The following is a 16,311-nucleotide window of genomic DNA, read 5'->3' on the forward strand; positions in this document are numbered from 1 at the left end:
GCTGTGACCCAGTATGACCCGGATGGCACAGTTGCAGCTGACTCGGCCGGGTCGCTCGGCTCGTGGCACACATACCACAGCTAGCTCAGTGACGCTGCTGGCCTGCCCTCAGAGAGCGGCGGGTATCAGTCCGAGCATCGGCCCGCAGCGCCGCGCCGAGTTCGGGCCTCGGTCTCCCGCTGAGACCGGCACGACTCGACACGGCTCTGGATAAACTTTGGGCGACGCTGGATGACTCGACACGACTCTGACTGACTCTACACAACTCTAAACAAGCTCAGGGAGGAGATGTGAGTCGCTCGCTCGCTCCCGTTGGCACAGGGACTAGTGCTGCCCGCGACCAGCCGGTAGCGCCCACCTGCCTCGCACATAAAATCCATTCATTAGCGTGAGTATTTCTGGACGCACCTGCCCCGGGATACGTTGCGCTCAAACGGCCCTCAGGCACGCGCCTGCTACCAACGGAGCTTAGGCGCTTCCACCGAAATGGCACGGATGTGCCGCCATCAACGTTACCATGCCGCTTTAGCAGCGCATCGCGCCCGACTGGGAACGGCACGAACCGGCCTCTCGGATTCACGAGGAGGGATTTCATAGCGTGCGGTGCCACTGCAGCCCGCCTGGATTCAGACCACCCAGGTAGCTACCTTGCATTAGGATCAGGGTGGGCTCGGGTGCCTGAATGAAGGGAATGGGTGCCAGACCTGAGGTGCAGGGTGCCTGTCAGTGGGTGCCGCGGAGTGAAGGTCGATGGGTGCGGGGTGCCAGTCAGTGGGTGCGCGAGGGTGCAGGTCGGTGGGCACCTCTGCCGGAGGCGATCGGTGCGGGTTCAAAGAGCCCTCCAGTGGAGAGTTCTCAGCGGTGAGCCGGCGCGCGTGACACGGGTGTGTTGTGAAGGCAGGCAGGACTCTCCAGCGCGCGGGGATCAATAGAGCGCCGGGCCGACACGACCCAGCCGGTGCCGCGCCGTGCCGTGCCACTCAGACAGACCAGCCGGATGTTGAGGCGCTCCAAACACTCGGCGGACTACCCCGACCCGTGTTTGGCTTGAGTCTGGTCTAGAACTCTCAAAAGGATAGTCCTTGGAACGTTTTAACTGTGTGTTATTTTATATCAAACCTTTTATGTTTGAGCAACTTTGGTGTTATCTAATTTTCCTCCATTTAATTTTTTATTATTTTCAGCGGGCAACGAACGTTGATATTGGACAGGACCCCTCGACGGCCACTCAGCCGTGTCCTGTTGTGTTACCTTGTTTCCTGTTGTGCCGTTTCGCGTCGTATTGATTCGTTCAGTCGTGTTCTAACCCTTACATGGTGCAGGTGGCCGCGGTTCGATACTGACCGGAAATCTACCCATCCCTGCTCTGACATCCGGCCGGGCTCGAGTCACCCATCCGCGCCCGCCGACTAATTACCCGACATTCCCTCGCGGAAACGCGAGATTAGCTAACGAGGGGCGGGTGCGGTGCGACCGACGACCGGTGGCAGGTGGGCAGGCCAGGGCGGAGACAGCCGAACGGGGTGAGGGGATCGCAGCGGAGACAGCGGAGCGGGTGAGGGGATCGCGGCGGGCGGATAGAAGCCGGGGAGCGGCCGAATCCTTCCGGCGGGGCGGTCCCGGGGAGGCAGGCAGGGGAGGACGGAGGAAGAAGGGCAGACTGGGTGAGGGGAGCAGAAGGGGGACGGCCTGCAGCCCTGCAGATGTCCCGCCGGAGGTGTCAGCTGGCGTGCCTGTGGTGGGGGCGGACAGCCGGCTCACACCATATATGGCGGCGGCGGCAGCTGGGCCAGGCCGGATCCCCTGCCCGTCCTCCCTCCTCCCGGGCCACGCAGCCATCTCAGCTGCCCTCCGAGGAATCTGCCAGGTGGCGGGCGTGCACCGAGTGGCCCACCTGTCACCCCAGAGGCACCCAGCACGTGCAAACACTGACACGCACAACAGCCGGCACGTACCGGGCAACGTGACCGCCCCGGGGGCAGAAATCTCATCCTGACTCGAGAGCCCTCCTCGTCTCTCGTAGCGCAGAGATCAAACGGACGGGATGTGCAGCTTTATTTATCATTATTTCTCCTTTGATTAAAGCCCAAGGGCTGCTCCAAAGGAAAATATATGCGTCATTGGCAGGTAAGTGTAATGTTACATGACGGAAAATCATTGCAAGAGACTTCAAACACAGGTGCAGTGGGATGTTTACCAGCCCGACTTTTTCAGCCGGATTGCTTGCTTCTTTGGCAGCTTGTTCGTGTATCACTGCTGAAGTTTAATAAGACATTCAGCTGAAAATCTGGTCACGTCGCTCACTTTGCCCGTATTGAAACACCACACGTAAACGTCAATTTCAGAGGTGTTTGTCACCCAAATTTTCCACGAATAGTTTATTAGGTTTAAAAAGAGTTTCTCGTTAAGTTTGCAAATGCATTAATTAATAAAGAAGCACTTCATGCTAAAGTTATCAAAATAACAATAGATCCGAAATGCATAACAAATGATAATCTAATGTGGGTCCAAGGTAGGTACCCGGTTCCAACAAAAGTTGGCATTGATCCTGAGAGATAGTTTGGTTTGTTTTTCCCCCTCATATAATGATGGCAATTTGCGTACGATAAGTTGCATTCAAATTATTTCGTGTTTATCTCAAAAATCCAATAACTACTGACAATATTCTCGTCATGCAACGCTAAAACAAACAGGTCATTTCTGCGCAATTAGCAGCATTCAGGCGGCCCTTAATGTCAAGCAAATGATATTTGTGCCTTTCAATCAGCCCAATCTAGGTCGTCTCTCGCGCATTCACGCGTCTGGCTCAGTAAACACGTCTGCGCCGCTGTCAATAAACCAGACGGTCTAGTCCGAACTTTTCTGAAGACCTCGGCGCCGGGGTCTTCAGTTCGAGCGGCACAGAGTCGCGCCCCAGGGGGGCGGCGGCGACCACAGAGCGCGGAGCTCCCGGCGCCGCCGCGACCGGAGGCGTTTTTGTGCGCGCTCGATTCTCGTCGACGTGTGGGTTTTTGTCAGCGCTCGTCGTCACGGTGCGTGAGCGATGGGAAGATGGAGACGCCGCCGCCGAGGACAATGGCCGCCGGCCCGTGACGCGCAGATGTGGTCATACGCGACCCCTGTTTACCGCTCCTCTTATGGTGATTGGATGGGCTTCAATAATGCACGAGGGACAAGAATAGACCGATCGTTTCGGACACCTTCGTGCGCAGAATGTGCGCAATAATATTGTTCTTTCGTAACTGCATAAAACTGTATCTGCCAAACTATTGCAAAAACACTCATTCACCTTAATCCCTCCCTACTATTCTCTCCCTCGTCATATTTGCTCGAAATGTATGCAGCATTTCCTGCACAACCAACCCGTTGACCTGACCCGGTGACCCGACCCACCCACCAACTCGACCTACCTTGCCGAGGAAGTGTCTCCGGTAGCACTTGGCCGTCTCGTCGCACTCGATCTTTGGCTTCCAGCTGTGCGCGGGCAGCACGGGCTCGCCGCGCGCGTCCAGCGGCGTGTCGTGCTCGGTTCCGTCCACCCAGTACTCGTCGTCAGGCCTGGTGAGCACCATGGGGTAGGGCGGGCCTCTGCGCAGCGCCTGCTGCAACATCTCGGAAGGACACCGCTTGTCGGGCGGCGGCTTCGGCGGGTCCTCCTTCGACGGCTGAAAACAGACAGAGACAGAGACGAGGTGAAGGGTTTGTAGCGCGATAGATGACAGCGAAATACAGCGGCGATCTATCTTCAGTAAATGTCAATATTGGTGTTATGAAGAGCAACAGGCGGACACAACAAGTGTAGTACAGCACGATGGGTGGTTAATGGTGCAGCATTGATGGTGATTGATGGTAAGAAAGCTCAAAGTGAGAAGTGCAACGAAAATCACGTAACAAAAAGCAACGAATATGGATTGCGTCCTGGGGAGATACGCTTGGTGACTCGCGCTAATAGTGGCCTCCTGACAGTTGTGTAGAGTGCGTGAGATAGCGGCCCGTCCCAGCCCGGCTCGGCGGCTGATGCCGTAAGCAGCGGTGGCTTTTTGCCCTTCGAGGTCACCGTCAGCACGCGGCGTGGCCGGGTCGGGGCCGGGGGCAGAGAAAGGAGCGGCGCTACAGAGACTGCCGCCAGTACATAAACTGCAGCGCCTCTTCCTTCCGCCGGCACTTCACACGATCCCCTCTCTCCTCCCTCTCTCTCCCTCTCTTCTTCCTCTCGCCGTATCCCTCTCAAAATCGAGAGACGGCTGTGGCGCCGCGCGCCGTCCGGAGCCGCCAGCTGCGACCAGTAATTGTCCCTAAATCTCACTGTCAGAGAGGCTCGGCGCGGCGTTTTCTGGACACGCTGTGTCCCTTGGGAGCGTGTTCGACGCCAGATATTCCCTCGCCGCGCCGCCTTCGTCGCCGCCGTCTCGTAGGTCCGATGGGACGAACGAACGAACGGACGAACGGACGGACGGACCGACGGGACCGCTCGGAATAATGGCAGTGCCGAGCGGACCGTAAATCGCAGCGAGCTCTGAAAATCCATAATGTCGTCCGACGACCTCCAGCGTCCGGCCTGACGACAGTCCGTCGGACGCCGCTCCCAACACGACCCAACGTCCACCCGGCGCCGGCCGGCCAGCCAGACGGGCCGGTCAACAGTCGCCTCACGGTCAACATCTCGAGCCTTAATTGCATCGGAGTTCTGTTTATCTTTCCCAGAGTGTTGACAGATGGGCGGTTTACCCAATTTCCGCGCAGACATCTGTCTGGAAACCCATGTCTGCACACTAACAGCATTGCTGCTCTATGAAATTTTACATCTAAGTGGATTCAGAAAACGGCCTGCGGTCACCGCGAGACAGGCTGTAGCTCAAAATGACGACCGGAAGGGATGTTGGATGGGTCATATCTGTCTAACTGACCGCGCTCCGGGCGGATTCCGGCAAATCGGCCTCCGGGGGGACGGGGCCACCGGCTGCTGCAGCTCTGTCTGTGCACTCACATCGGCCGCGGGAGGGATCTCAGCGGCTGCTGCACTTGCACTCGGCAGCCATATTGGAAGAGCCGAGTCAACAGCCCGCGGGCAGCTGATAGCGGGCTGGGGAGACACGAGGTCCAGCCCCCGGCCATAGAACGAGACAAGACCGGAGCGCCTGTCGAGGTGGCGGTCCCCGAACCATTTGGTACGCTAGGCTGGCGGCGGGCCCGGTTTCAAGGCAGCCCCGATTCCTCGTTCCCGTTCCGACCTGGCTGGCCGTGTCGGTTCGGGCCGCCATTTTGGAGGTGTTCACGGACACATACAGGGTCGCCTGAGCGCGCGCACCACTCGTCCTGCCAAGGTTTGCTGGATAAATGGGACGCCGATCCGCTCCACTGCCTCCCCCTCCCCCCAGCGTCTGGCAGCCGGCGCCGCGCCCAATGCGACCCTCGGCCGCTAAACTCATCTCGAAATCACGCTGAAATCGATGGCCCGTCGTCATGGCGACGAATTAAACAGTCGCCGGCCGGCCGGCCGGACTTACGCCGATCGTCGGGGCCTGAGCGGGGTCAATGTCAAGGTGGCGGTCGTCCGCAGTCCCCCCCCCCCTTCAGGGGCAGGTGAGGGGCCGGGTAGAGTCTGGAGTGGATGGTAGAGGGAGGGTGACTCACGGCCGGTTCAGCAGGCTGGCTGTCGGCTGCAGCCCGCTGCCAGTAGCGGCCCCGCGTGCGTCATAGCCCAGAGGCTGTCCAGCGGACTAGCACTCCAAGGTAACCGCTCCAAACACAGAGCAGTCGCTATTGAAAGGTTATCGATGGGTAGCTGGAAGTGGCTGCAGCCCAGCTTCGCGTGAATTTGAAGACAACAAAGGAAGTCAATTACCAGTGACAAAGTCGTGTGTAGTTGCGGAGCCACTGGGCAGTCGAAGAAATATCATTGATATCAAATTACATGTCTCATTGATAAAATCCAACATATCACAAGACCATGTAACAAAACGTAACTGGGTATATTCACCATCCTGCCGCTATAGCAGCCTGCTATAAGCAGTGCCATCCGGTCGCCAATTGAGTTACGCTCTGCTTTGTCCTGTTACCCCTCTACCGAGTGAGTGACGTTTCCTGGGTCCCGCTCGGCGTCGCGTCACTCCACACGTGCGGCTGCACCCCAACCCCACCACCAGGATCGAAACAAAGGCCGCGCGGACCACCCTCTGTTTAGTCTGCGTGGGGCGCTGTCTCACGCGCTCCAGACCTCCCCACGTGTCTGCAGAGGTGTGACGGTGAGCTCCCACTCCCACAGAGGCGTCCCCTCCAGATCCCACGGCTCCCGGCGGCCTCCCAGACCAGGGTAGCGCCCTGCCGCCCTCCGCGGCCCCAGATGACATACCGTGAGCGGTGTGCGGGCCGGTCGCGCGATGGGCTGCGGTGCAGGGTAGAACATTTCCTCCCGTATGCTCCCCAGCGCGAGGACCCTCACAAATGGCAACAGGGCGGCGGCGGCGGCGGCGGCGCGGGCGCGGCCGGGACGGTCGGCGCAGCAGCTCTCCCCAGCAGCCTGCTCAGCCAGTCACTGCAGCGGCCAGGGCCGCGGCGCGCGCCGCCGCCTCCGTCGCCATGGCGACGCCGTGGTGTACCTGACCAGTCAGCTGGCGGAGCGCCGCTCAGCCAAGGACTCCGGCCGGACGGCGCCGGCGCGGCGGAGCGCACGCCGCTGCCACAGAGGGGAGCGCTGCTCACGCTGACGAAGCTGTTCCGGTTTACCGCCCCGAACGGGGAAGAAGAGTGACTGGTGAGCCGAGAGGAGCGACCCGATTGGCTGGTGGCAGACCCGCTCTGCCGCGCTCAAGTGGTCCACTTTTTGTGCGACTTTTTGCCATTGCTGTTGGTACTTTCCGAGGACTCCATAACACACCGTACGGCACACCCGAGCAGACCATGCCCGATAGAACACTGGCCGTTCTGTTTGTCGTGCGTCCATATCGGTCAGGTAATGAGGCGGCGCGGTGTTACGCTTTTGTCGTTAGCGGCTGTGATGCAGTCTCCGGGCCGGCGGCGTGTATTGCGGCACAGACTATCAGCGCAGGTAAATATGCTGCCGCGGCACAATGCTGCGCGAATGGGAATTTATCGCATTACCACAAACGTTGTCCAGGGTGGTGCAGCGGCTCTGATCTGCAGTATCAACTTTCCGTACATTGTAAGTAACAAGTTTATCCCATCTCTCCACACAAAACCGCAGGTAGCGAGCAAGAAGGAAAAATGGGGGTAATGCAGCATGCCTATCACGATCAGCTTGATTTCTGATGGAGCAGGTTCTGCTTTCCTCTATATAATTTCTTCTCGGTAGCAATATGCACAGTGGGACTTAGCGCTGGCATTCAATTATGACATCTGTAGAAGCGGAAAAAGCACACTGCTGAATAAAATATATCCAAATAACACAGAGCCACATTCCCATAAGAGACAACACGGCACGTAGGGAAGTCCCACAGTCGGGCAATCAATGGTAAAAGCCTGCCGCGAGCGCAGCTGCTCGTCCGACAAGCCCTGGTGACCTACGGCCTGCTCTAGCTCTCGGCGGGGGTAGCGTCGCAGACGACGGGCGTCGGCCCGCGGCGCACCTACGTCGCAGTCGACGCCGGCGCCTCGGCTCATTACCGGGTCAGCGGAGTGCGGTGTAGACAGAGACCAGTCCAAGGGCGGCCGGCGTGCCACGGACCCGTCCCCGCGGGCGGGGGCGGCGGCGGGGGCGGGGGCGGCACGCCGTCCTATCGGCCCCATCGCCACTCAGCACAGAGCGGCTGGTGGTCAGGGGCAGACGGCCAGCGCGGTGGGCCGCTGCCGACACCCTCAGCTGGAAGGGCAAACACGCTCCTCTGCTGGGGTAGATCCGCGCTGATAGAAGGGTGCCATCAGTATAATGACCAGAGTGGGCCCGGCGTCAGAGCGCGCCGCGCCACTCACCAGGCCATACGGCCAATGACATTGGGAACCGGCAGCCTCCACATTACAGCGAAGAAAACACAAGTACACAAACTGAAACGTTAATAAAACTGGAACTCACTGCGCAGTACGCACTTCACATACAACCGTCAAGAGGTTTATTGTTTAGGTATATCACCGCTTCCTTGAACTGAGTCACGTTGAATGTCAAGCCCAATAAGGATCGTTGAGATGTGACAACAAAGTTGTTGAGCGAAGCCAGCGCCAGTCTGGGTATCATCCGTCCAGGATCCGTCTCGTAAGTTATGCCAGACAAACACCTCGTGGAGGTGCTAGAATGCCCAAAGTGGATCTCAGATAGAAGAACCGAGCTAAATTGAATAATTTGTCACCGTACACCATTCCCAGAAGTTAAAAGTGCTTTGAATTTACGAGCGAACTGCGACAAATTATGTGCTCTTTAAATACCAAAGCTAACGTTCCCCAAAGTGATTCGTTCATTGAACGAACAAACTCCGTAAGTTTGCAATCACATAAACTCGCATGGAGCGTCGCATGCTTGCGAATTGTAACAATGTCCTACTCGACTTCCTAGCTTACGTGCTGCAGGTGACTCACCACACTCGTATCAACTTTTGGCCTGACAGTTTCGACGAATTCGTCAGGTACGCTCCAACTGCTTCCGCTCAATACACCAGCCATGGGCTCAGTGAGCATTCAGGCAGCATTCAACCGGATGCGTACACATACTCGCGTGAAATGCCAGCATCGCATGAACTCTTCACCGTGAATCCTGAGCCAGGAGATCTCCGGCGTTCATTCTACCATGAAGAATAACCCTCCACTGGAGTAGGCAGGGCAGACCAGGAAGAGCAGAGAGCTGCATTACATCATCACTCGGCCGCGTCAGTTGGGAGGTGGCACACCATCGACCGCGCATGTGGTGCGCAGTGGAGGGCAGCCCAGGACCCAGCCAACTGCAGTTCCCAGCCTCGCCCGGCCGAGGCCCAGCGCCGCCGGCCGCTCAGCGTCCTCATAAGTCGGCCGGTAAGCCTGTGTCGGGCACAGAGCTCCAGTCCACCTGCCGCAGGCCGCCGGGGTCGGTCGGTCCGCCAGGCCAGGTCACTCGGTGTGCTGTGGCGCTCCTGAGGCGGATCACACCGGCTCCGATCCGACCGCCCCAGGTGCGGCGGACACCGGCGGCCGGCCGGCCGGGCGCTGCAGAGTGCCAGCCGGCCGGGATACTGCGCCGTGCAGGACCCGTGGGGACCCCACGCGCCCCTCCCGCCCTCACAGACACGTAACCAGTGACGCCAGCGCGGACAAGCGTGGCGTCATATTCGTCTGACCGTGTCGGCTCAATGCCCGTACGTGGGCGGAGCGGGTACGCGGTGACGGGTGTGTCTGTCCGCCCTCGTCCCGCCCGGCGCGGCCGACCCCGTCACACACAGGTATTTGTGCTCCGTGTAGCATTGTGTGCGCGACTGCTGTGATGCGGTGCGTGTTTGTGTCCGTGTCAATTAGGGGGCGCGGGCGCCACACCCCCGTCGATCAGACCCATACGCTGCTGCACCGACCCTCGGTCTCCCCTCTACCTGCTCCCCTGCCCTCCACCTGCGCCGGGACGCCGCCAGCTGGGGCTGCACGCGGTGGGGTCGATTAAAGTCGCAGAATGCAGTTGTGCGCCGACGTCCAACTGAGGACAGAAAATTCCGCACAAAACAAACAGAGCGTGCCGAGCGGGCAGCCGTCTCATCAGGATTCATTTGGGGCCGCCGCTGGCCCGGCGAGTGGCGGGAGGTCTGTGGAATGCCGATGGAGGACGAGGCAGCCAGTCCGAGCCCCGACTGGTAGAGCGTTCAGGGCCAAAGTTTGACAGAACCGGGACGATCCCGAATATAAATGGTATCCCAGAACAGAGTTTGAAAACATGCAGATGGTGTTCGTTTCAAAAATCGAGCATTGACAGCGCTCAGCTGGAGGTCTAGAACGGAGCATTCTCAATTAACTCGAATTAATTTTGCCTTTATTATCAATCACAGACTTCTCGCTCGAAGCCATGCGGTGTCAATTTGGCCAGTTCACAACGTATCGGTGTTAATTTCAAATAAATTATCAGCTCAGGAGAATGGTAGCTGAGCCGATCGCTCTCGAGGATGATGGGCTCGGGGTGTTTACCTCCATGGCGCCTTGTTTTCGCTCCGTGGGAACCCCACACCGACCCAGTGGGTCTGTCGAGGCGGGACCTCGGGTCACCCAACTTATCCATCACCCATCAGCTGCCCAGCGGGGAGTCTCCTCCCGCCCTCCCCTGTCCTCCCGCCTCCCCTGTCCTCCCGCCTCCCCTGTCCTCCTCCAACAGATGGTCGAGCACCGCGTGCCGCCAGTCCGCCCTCACAGCAGGGGTGACGGACCAGGGACCGACTCCGATACACAGAGCCGACCGGGTGGCGAGTTACCTAAGTGTGGAACTGTACGTCAGTTATAGGGCTCTGATTGGTGACTTTGGTCGAGGGATGACGCTCATAGCATGACGTCACTCACGTACTTGGCCGGACCAACGGCGTAGCCCAGGCGCGCCGAGCCAATCCAGAGGCTCTCAAACTCAAATGTACAGATCCTGCGCATTGAATGGCGAAACTTCGGCGAGTTCGCTTGAGTTTGGAAGCCCCTGCCGGAGAACTGGAGACGGCCGCTTTATTCGCTGGACAGTGGATAGCGCAGATGGCGATTGACGGTGCCAAAAAGATGATGAGGAAAAGGAGTTGAGCAGTAAATTATACGCCTGTGCTTGTGCATAGCTGAGTGGTAAATTGTAAAATGCTTAGGCTTTGAAGAGATGCAGTGTAGTTTAGCCGACTCAGGGATATTCTACCGAGTTACGTAAGGCGGAAGGGTCGCAAGTCGTTTGTTTCCATGATTACCTAATGAAAATGTAAAGCGTAATGGTAAGTTGATAATACAGCGTGGTTTGGCATCTGCTCAGTCCATTTCTATTTTCTTCTCTGCTATAGTGCATTCGCTACTGTATAATTCATTTCAAGAGGCACTGGGCTGCGCCGGCTGTTAATTATTCCGAAACCACCAGTGAATTCATTTGCTGTCGCCATAGTCACTCACAACAATACGAATCGTTCAGTCGTGCGCTGGGAGTCCGCCAAGTTTGAGTGTGCTGCAGAGTGCAGACTGGACCGCCGAGAGTATAACATTCCCGCCTCCCTGGGCGAGCGGCGCATTGGAGCCGAAGGAAACTGCTTCAGTTTTTTTTTTTGTGTGGGGAGGATACCAATGTTTGAAAATTATTTTCTGGAATGATGCAATATGGAAAGGTTTTTTGAATACCTAGAGGGCTGTCGAGAAGATGCAGATTTTCTCATTTGCTAACCGATACTTCAACGCGAAAAGACGCAAATGTGGCATACTTAAGTCCAATAAAGGTTTAAGAACTTCGTGAACCATGCCTAAAGGCCTGGCTACACTATGCGTTTTCTGCGTGCGTGTTTGCAGGTTTGCGTGTTTTGCGTAATATCGTTCTAGGAAAAAAGTTATAAACAATATAATTTTCACTTTGGTTATATACAAAAGCTAATATAACTCTTATGTAACTAAAATTTAAGGTGAAAAACATCACAAAAACGTAATATCGTTCTTTTTTTTCTAGAACGATATCACGCAAAACACGCAAACACGCAAAAAACGCACGAAGAAAACGCATAGTGTAGCCAGGCCTTAATGGCTAATTGACCGCGACCCAGTTATTTGCCACTGCAGGTAGGTACTAGGTAGGTACTCATTTGTGAACAGAAAGTTCCACCACCACTCGCCAGAAATTCAATGAGCAGTTGCTTATTTTTAAACGTTTGAGTAACAACCTTTAAAAGTTGTCCTCCCTTTCAATAGTTTGCGCGAAGATACAAAGCCAGAATCAACCAGGCAATACCAGAATCCGTTGCGCAGCGTGTCATGTGCCCCAATTTTCAATCCACATAGCATAGCACACACTAAATGCAGGTACGCTCACCTACACATCAGGTATTTGAAGGACGTGATAGCTCATACACATGGAAGAAACACCATGCGCTAAAATTAAATGTGATTAACTAGCTACACCAGAAGTTTGGCGTCTGATGCCTCTCCGCCAAGTTAAGACCATGCCAATCTCGGCCAGTCTGCCGCCGCGCCGGCACTGGCCGTGGTGTGACGTCATCCGGCCGGCTCGGCGCTGGGTAGTTCCACACTTAGGTAACTCGCGACCGGGTGCGACAGGAGGCAGTGAAAATGGCGGCTCTCCACCCGAGTCAGTCAGACCTCCGCACGCGGTCTGAAGCCGATCAGTGAAGCGGAGGAGAAAGGAACAGGTTTGTGGGTACGCATTACGCCAGAGCTCAGTGCACTCCAGTTTGAAAGATTGCTCGAGAAATTAATAATTCCACGGCAAACTCGCACGACGCCAGGAAATTATGATCATCAGCGAAATTACGGAACGCCCTGGATCCCTCCGCATTGAGCCAAGGACACGGTCCATTACGGGCTTTCTATACATCCTGGTCAGCAGTTTTCCGACCAGTGAACAGACGCCGCGGACACAGAGGCACAGGTGGTGATCGGCCATCCCGGTCCGTCGGCAGCGCCGTGCCGAGGAACGCCACGCCTCGCTCACTGTCGTTAGATCGCGACACCGATTTGAATCCCGAAAGACAGACGGCCGATAGGCGGGACAGCTGGGAGAGGACGGACGCAGCCATTGGTCGTCTGCGACAGACGGGGACGGAGACCGTTTGTGTCCTTGGGTCGGGACCGGGGTGAGTCCAGACCACGCCGGGACCAGACTCAGAGCGTCCCCTCGCAACAGAGCAGCTCGTGCCGCCTGTTTACCGTTCACGCTCGTTGAGGCGCGATGGAGGACGGCGTGCGTGCGTGCGTGAGCGGGCGAGGTGCGCCGCCCACGTGCCAATGTAAATCAGCGGCACGGACCGGGCCGAGCGCACCCTGAGCGTTCGGCCGGGACCCTCCCAGGCCCGTCTGGCCTATATCGGTGGGAGGGGAGGCCGGACCGGACCCGACCCACGCTGTCGCCGTCCCGGGCTGAGCGAGGCACGCCCTGAACCACTCTGATGGGGAGCCGCCGCCGGTCTGATATCTGACCATATCAGACCGTCGCTGCCCGATGATTGTGAAACTGTCTCAGAAACGATGTGAGGGAAAGGTATCTACATATTTAAAAAGCTGAAAGGGAGGCATGTAATGGGCATGTAAGAGTGACATGCAAGCTATGCGATGCATAGCGTGAACACTCCCGGTCACTAAGCAACGAACACTGTCTTAATTCAAAACACTTTTTCCCGCCAGATGACAACGTGTTGAGATACCCAGCCGCCGAGCGGGATTAGCGAGCGGTGTTGATGCGACCGGGAACCAGATACGCCTGTGTCTCTTCTCATTATGACGATCTGCCCGCACTCGGAAGGGCCCTGTTATCTGGTGTCAGTGTAATGAGCTCTTGGACACACGTGTCCCCAGATCAGGCCGATCGGTTATCACTAGTTCGCTCATTAGCACCATATAATCTAAAATACAACGGCGACGACGGGGATAATTTGACAAATAAATCAAACTACAAATGTTCAAGACATAATGATGATCGGCGAATGTAATCAACAGTGGCTTCAATCTGAACGATTTTCGCCATATCTGCACCAGTATCGCATTGAAGTAACAAACGAGCATCAAGCTCAAATTGCCTTCCTGGCTATTTTTAACATTTCTTGATTAGTTTCAGAGGCAATGCCACTCATGAAACAAATTCAATAACGTGCAGCCATAAAAGCGCCAAATTCACAGGAACCGTCACTGCTAAGCCAAAAAATATCCAATCGATCAATGATAGGCCCGGGCAGCGCTTGTCGAACAGCACTGCGGATCCGAAGGTTGGGACTTTAATTGTGAAAAACCGCCCGCCCGCCGCAAAACGCAAAACCGCAAAACGCGCAAAACGCACGCCCAAAACGCGAACGCAAACTTCGCGAAAAAAACAATCGCATGCGATTGTGTTTTTTTTTGTTGTTTGTTTTTTTTTGTTTTTTTGTTGTTTGTTTGTTTGTTTTTGTTGTTTTTTTTTTTCGGCGGGCGTGCACGCCCGCCGAAAATATCCAATCGATCAATGATATAAACCATATTTGGAAGACCTGGAAAGGTGGCCAGTATTTTTACGCCCCGGTTCTCGGTATTACGCGATAGCCCGAACGATCGTCTGAATTGTCGCGGGAGAGGCTAACTGATCGGTCCGCAGCCAATAACTCGGGGCCAGATCACCGCCTAACAGCTCCTAATGGCGGCTAAACGACCCGGCCCCAGGGGTCACCAGCCGCCGCGCGACCTCCACGACCCCGGGTGACCCGGTGACCCCAGCGGCGCCTCTCATCTGCCGAGATGCGTGTGGGATCGGGACGGTAACGGGACGCAGAGGAAAGAGACGCCCAAAGTGGGGCAGGCCCTCTCTCGATTTGCACGGTGAAGATTGGGTGAAGAATTGAAGATGGGCGACAGGGAGACAAAGAGGAGAGGAGAGAGGGCCGAGGGGGAGAGACAGAGAGAGTCGAAAACATTGTGCAAAGTCGGATTAACATTGCAAAAGGACAATACGAGAATACTAAAGTGTTACGAACAAAGCTCTTGAATGCCGATGGATTCGAGTTATTCAGAACAAAACAATGTACGCCTCATTGTTAAGCATGCAGCCTCCAAAAGTGCAGCCATATTTCAAATGCACCGTATATTGGTAACATTCATTAAAATTGAAAGTCACAGACTATTCCAGCTTATCACAGGATCCTAACAAAACTTTTGTTCGCTCCACTGGGACAGGAAACCGGTAGTTGAATAATGGGACGGGCCGTTGGGGTGGGTCGGTGACGGGTGCAGCGTCGCACCCGGCACCGGTCGGTCGGTTTCATTCAATACCGTCAGTGCAGCGGGCCACTCTGACAAACTCAATTGGGGCCGGCTGAACTTATCCGGTGCACGGCAGCCTGTGAACCGCGGACAGGGTCACCGGGGGTGGTACGGGTCAGCTAGTGGTCACAGGAACCGGCTTTGATCAATGGGGGACGGGAGGCAGTGGGTTGTTCAAGCTAGTTAGATTATATCTAATCTACCTTCATACAGTCAGCGAGTCCGCGTTCCTTCCTTTCCTTTCCTTTTAGTAACGAGTGGATTTCAAAGATCAGGAAAGTCCACCGAGTGGAGATTAAATGAAACGAATCAATTCACAAATTAGCCGGAAACGCTAGCGTGTGCAACGCAATCAATGCAACTAATCTGATCCATTCGTCTCACTGGCACATATGCAGGAACATTTACAGACGTTGCGGCTAGAGGATCAGGGCTAAGCCTTCTTTGACACCGATCAAAAGCTGAACATGTGACGGATAGGCCTCTTCAGCGATCATATGCTATGCAGAATGATGATGGGAATTACCCATATAGCACGGATTTAACCTAGCACGGATGGTGACCGGTGTGAGCCAACGTTCCGCCCTGCACCCCGCAGCGGCTGGGCGGGCTCGGCCAGTAGGTATGAGCCAACCTTTCGGTAAGTTGGGACGGCCCGCAGGCGGCCCCAAACTGCCTCAGCAGGGGACGGCCTCACGGGTCGGTCTCACGCCGGCGTGGGTACGGGTCCCCACCGCCCAACGCCCTACCGCCCTCCGCCCGGCGGAGCAGCTCAGCGACAGCGGCTGCACAAACAGCGTTCCGTGCAGCGGAGCGGTGCTAGTGCGTGATTTATGTGTTGGCGTGTCTCGCCGGCTGCGGGAGAGCGCCGGGAGAGCTGGCCGGCGGCGAGCCGGCACGCCGGGCGAGTCGAGCGAGGGACGCTCGCCGTGTAGAATGCGCGCTCCCCTGCTCTCGGTGGGTCTCAGCCCGGGCTCCGAGCGGGGGACGCCTGCGGTCGTGACCACCGGAAAGAAGTCGACCGGTTCGTGACCGCGGGCCGGGCGGACGCAGCTTCTGCAATCGGAGCTGAGGTCTGGTGGCCAAGGCCGTGCTGTTGCGCCAGAGGAGCACCTGGCCGCCTGAGATTCGCCCTCGGACCGCTCTCAGGCCGTGGCGATGGCTGCGGCGGACCGATTTCCACATCACCACAACTGTCAATGGATGCCTGGAGGCAGGCCGATTCCATCTTGGATTGTCCAATCGTTACACTACTACTGTTCAATGTATAAAAAAGTCATCGGTTTTCACTCTGCCTGTTGTCACGTATCGCTCAATTCATATGTCATTCCAACCGGGTCCGTACACACAGGTCTCTATCTACAGGAAGTAACGCAGTGCCGACTGCCATCTCCACTAAGCCAATAGGCCGTTATCGCCACTCGCACACTCGCTATCAGCGGAGGTGACCCG

The 16,311-nt window shown here is 56.5% G+C and overlaps 1 protein-coding gene across 4 annotated transcripts in view; it reads right to left on the bottom strand.

Annotated features, from left to right (window-relative positions):
- LOC122381727 (rap1 GTPase-activating protein 1-like) overlaps positions 1-16,311 on the bottom strand; it is a 102,890-nt gene that overhangs the window by 21,613 nt on the left and 64,966 nt on the right. For 3 of the 4 annotated variants that reach the window (XM_043366260.1, XM_043366263.1, XM_043366265.1), the window contains one exon: positions 3,411-3,665. In XM_043366260.1, the coding sequence (XP_043222195.1) occupies positions 3,411-3,665 (255 nt within the window). Of the gene's footprint in view, positions 1-3,410; positions 3,666-6,352; positions 6,685-16,311 lie in introns of those variants that run through there. The other variant, XM_043366264.1, reaches the window with a different exon arrangement.

Source organism: Amphibalanus amphitrite, unplaced genomic scaffold, assembly GCF_019059575.1.
Source record: "Amphibalanus amphitrite isolate SeventyFive unplaced genomic scaffold, NRLGWU_Aamphi_draft 000126F_arrow, whole genome shotgun sequence".
Lineage (NCBI taxonomy): Eukaryota > Metazoa > Arthropoda > Thecostraca > Balanomorpha > Balanidae > Amphibalanus > Amphibalanus amphitrite.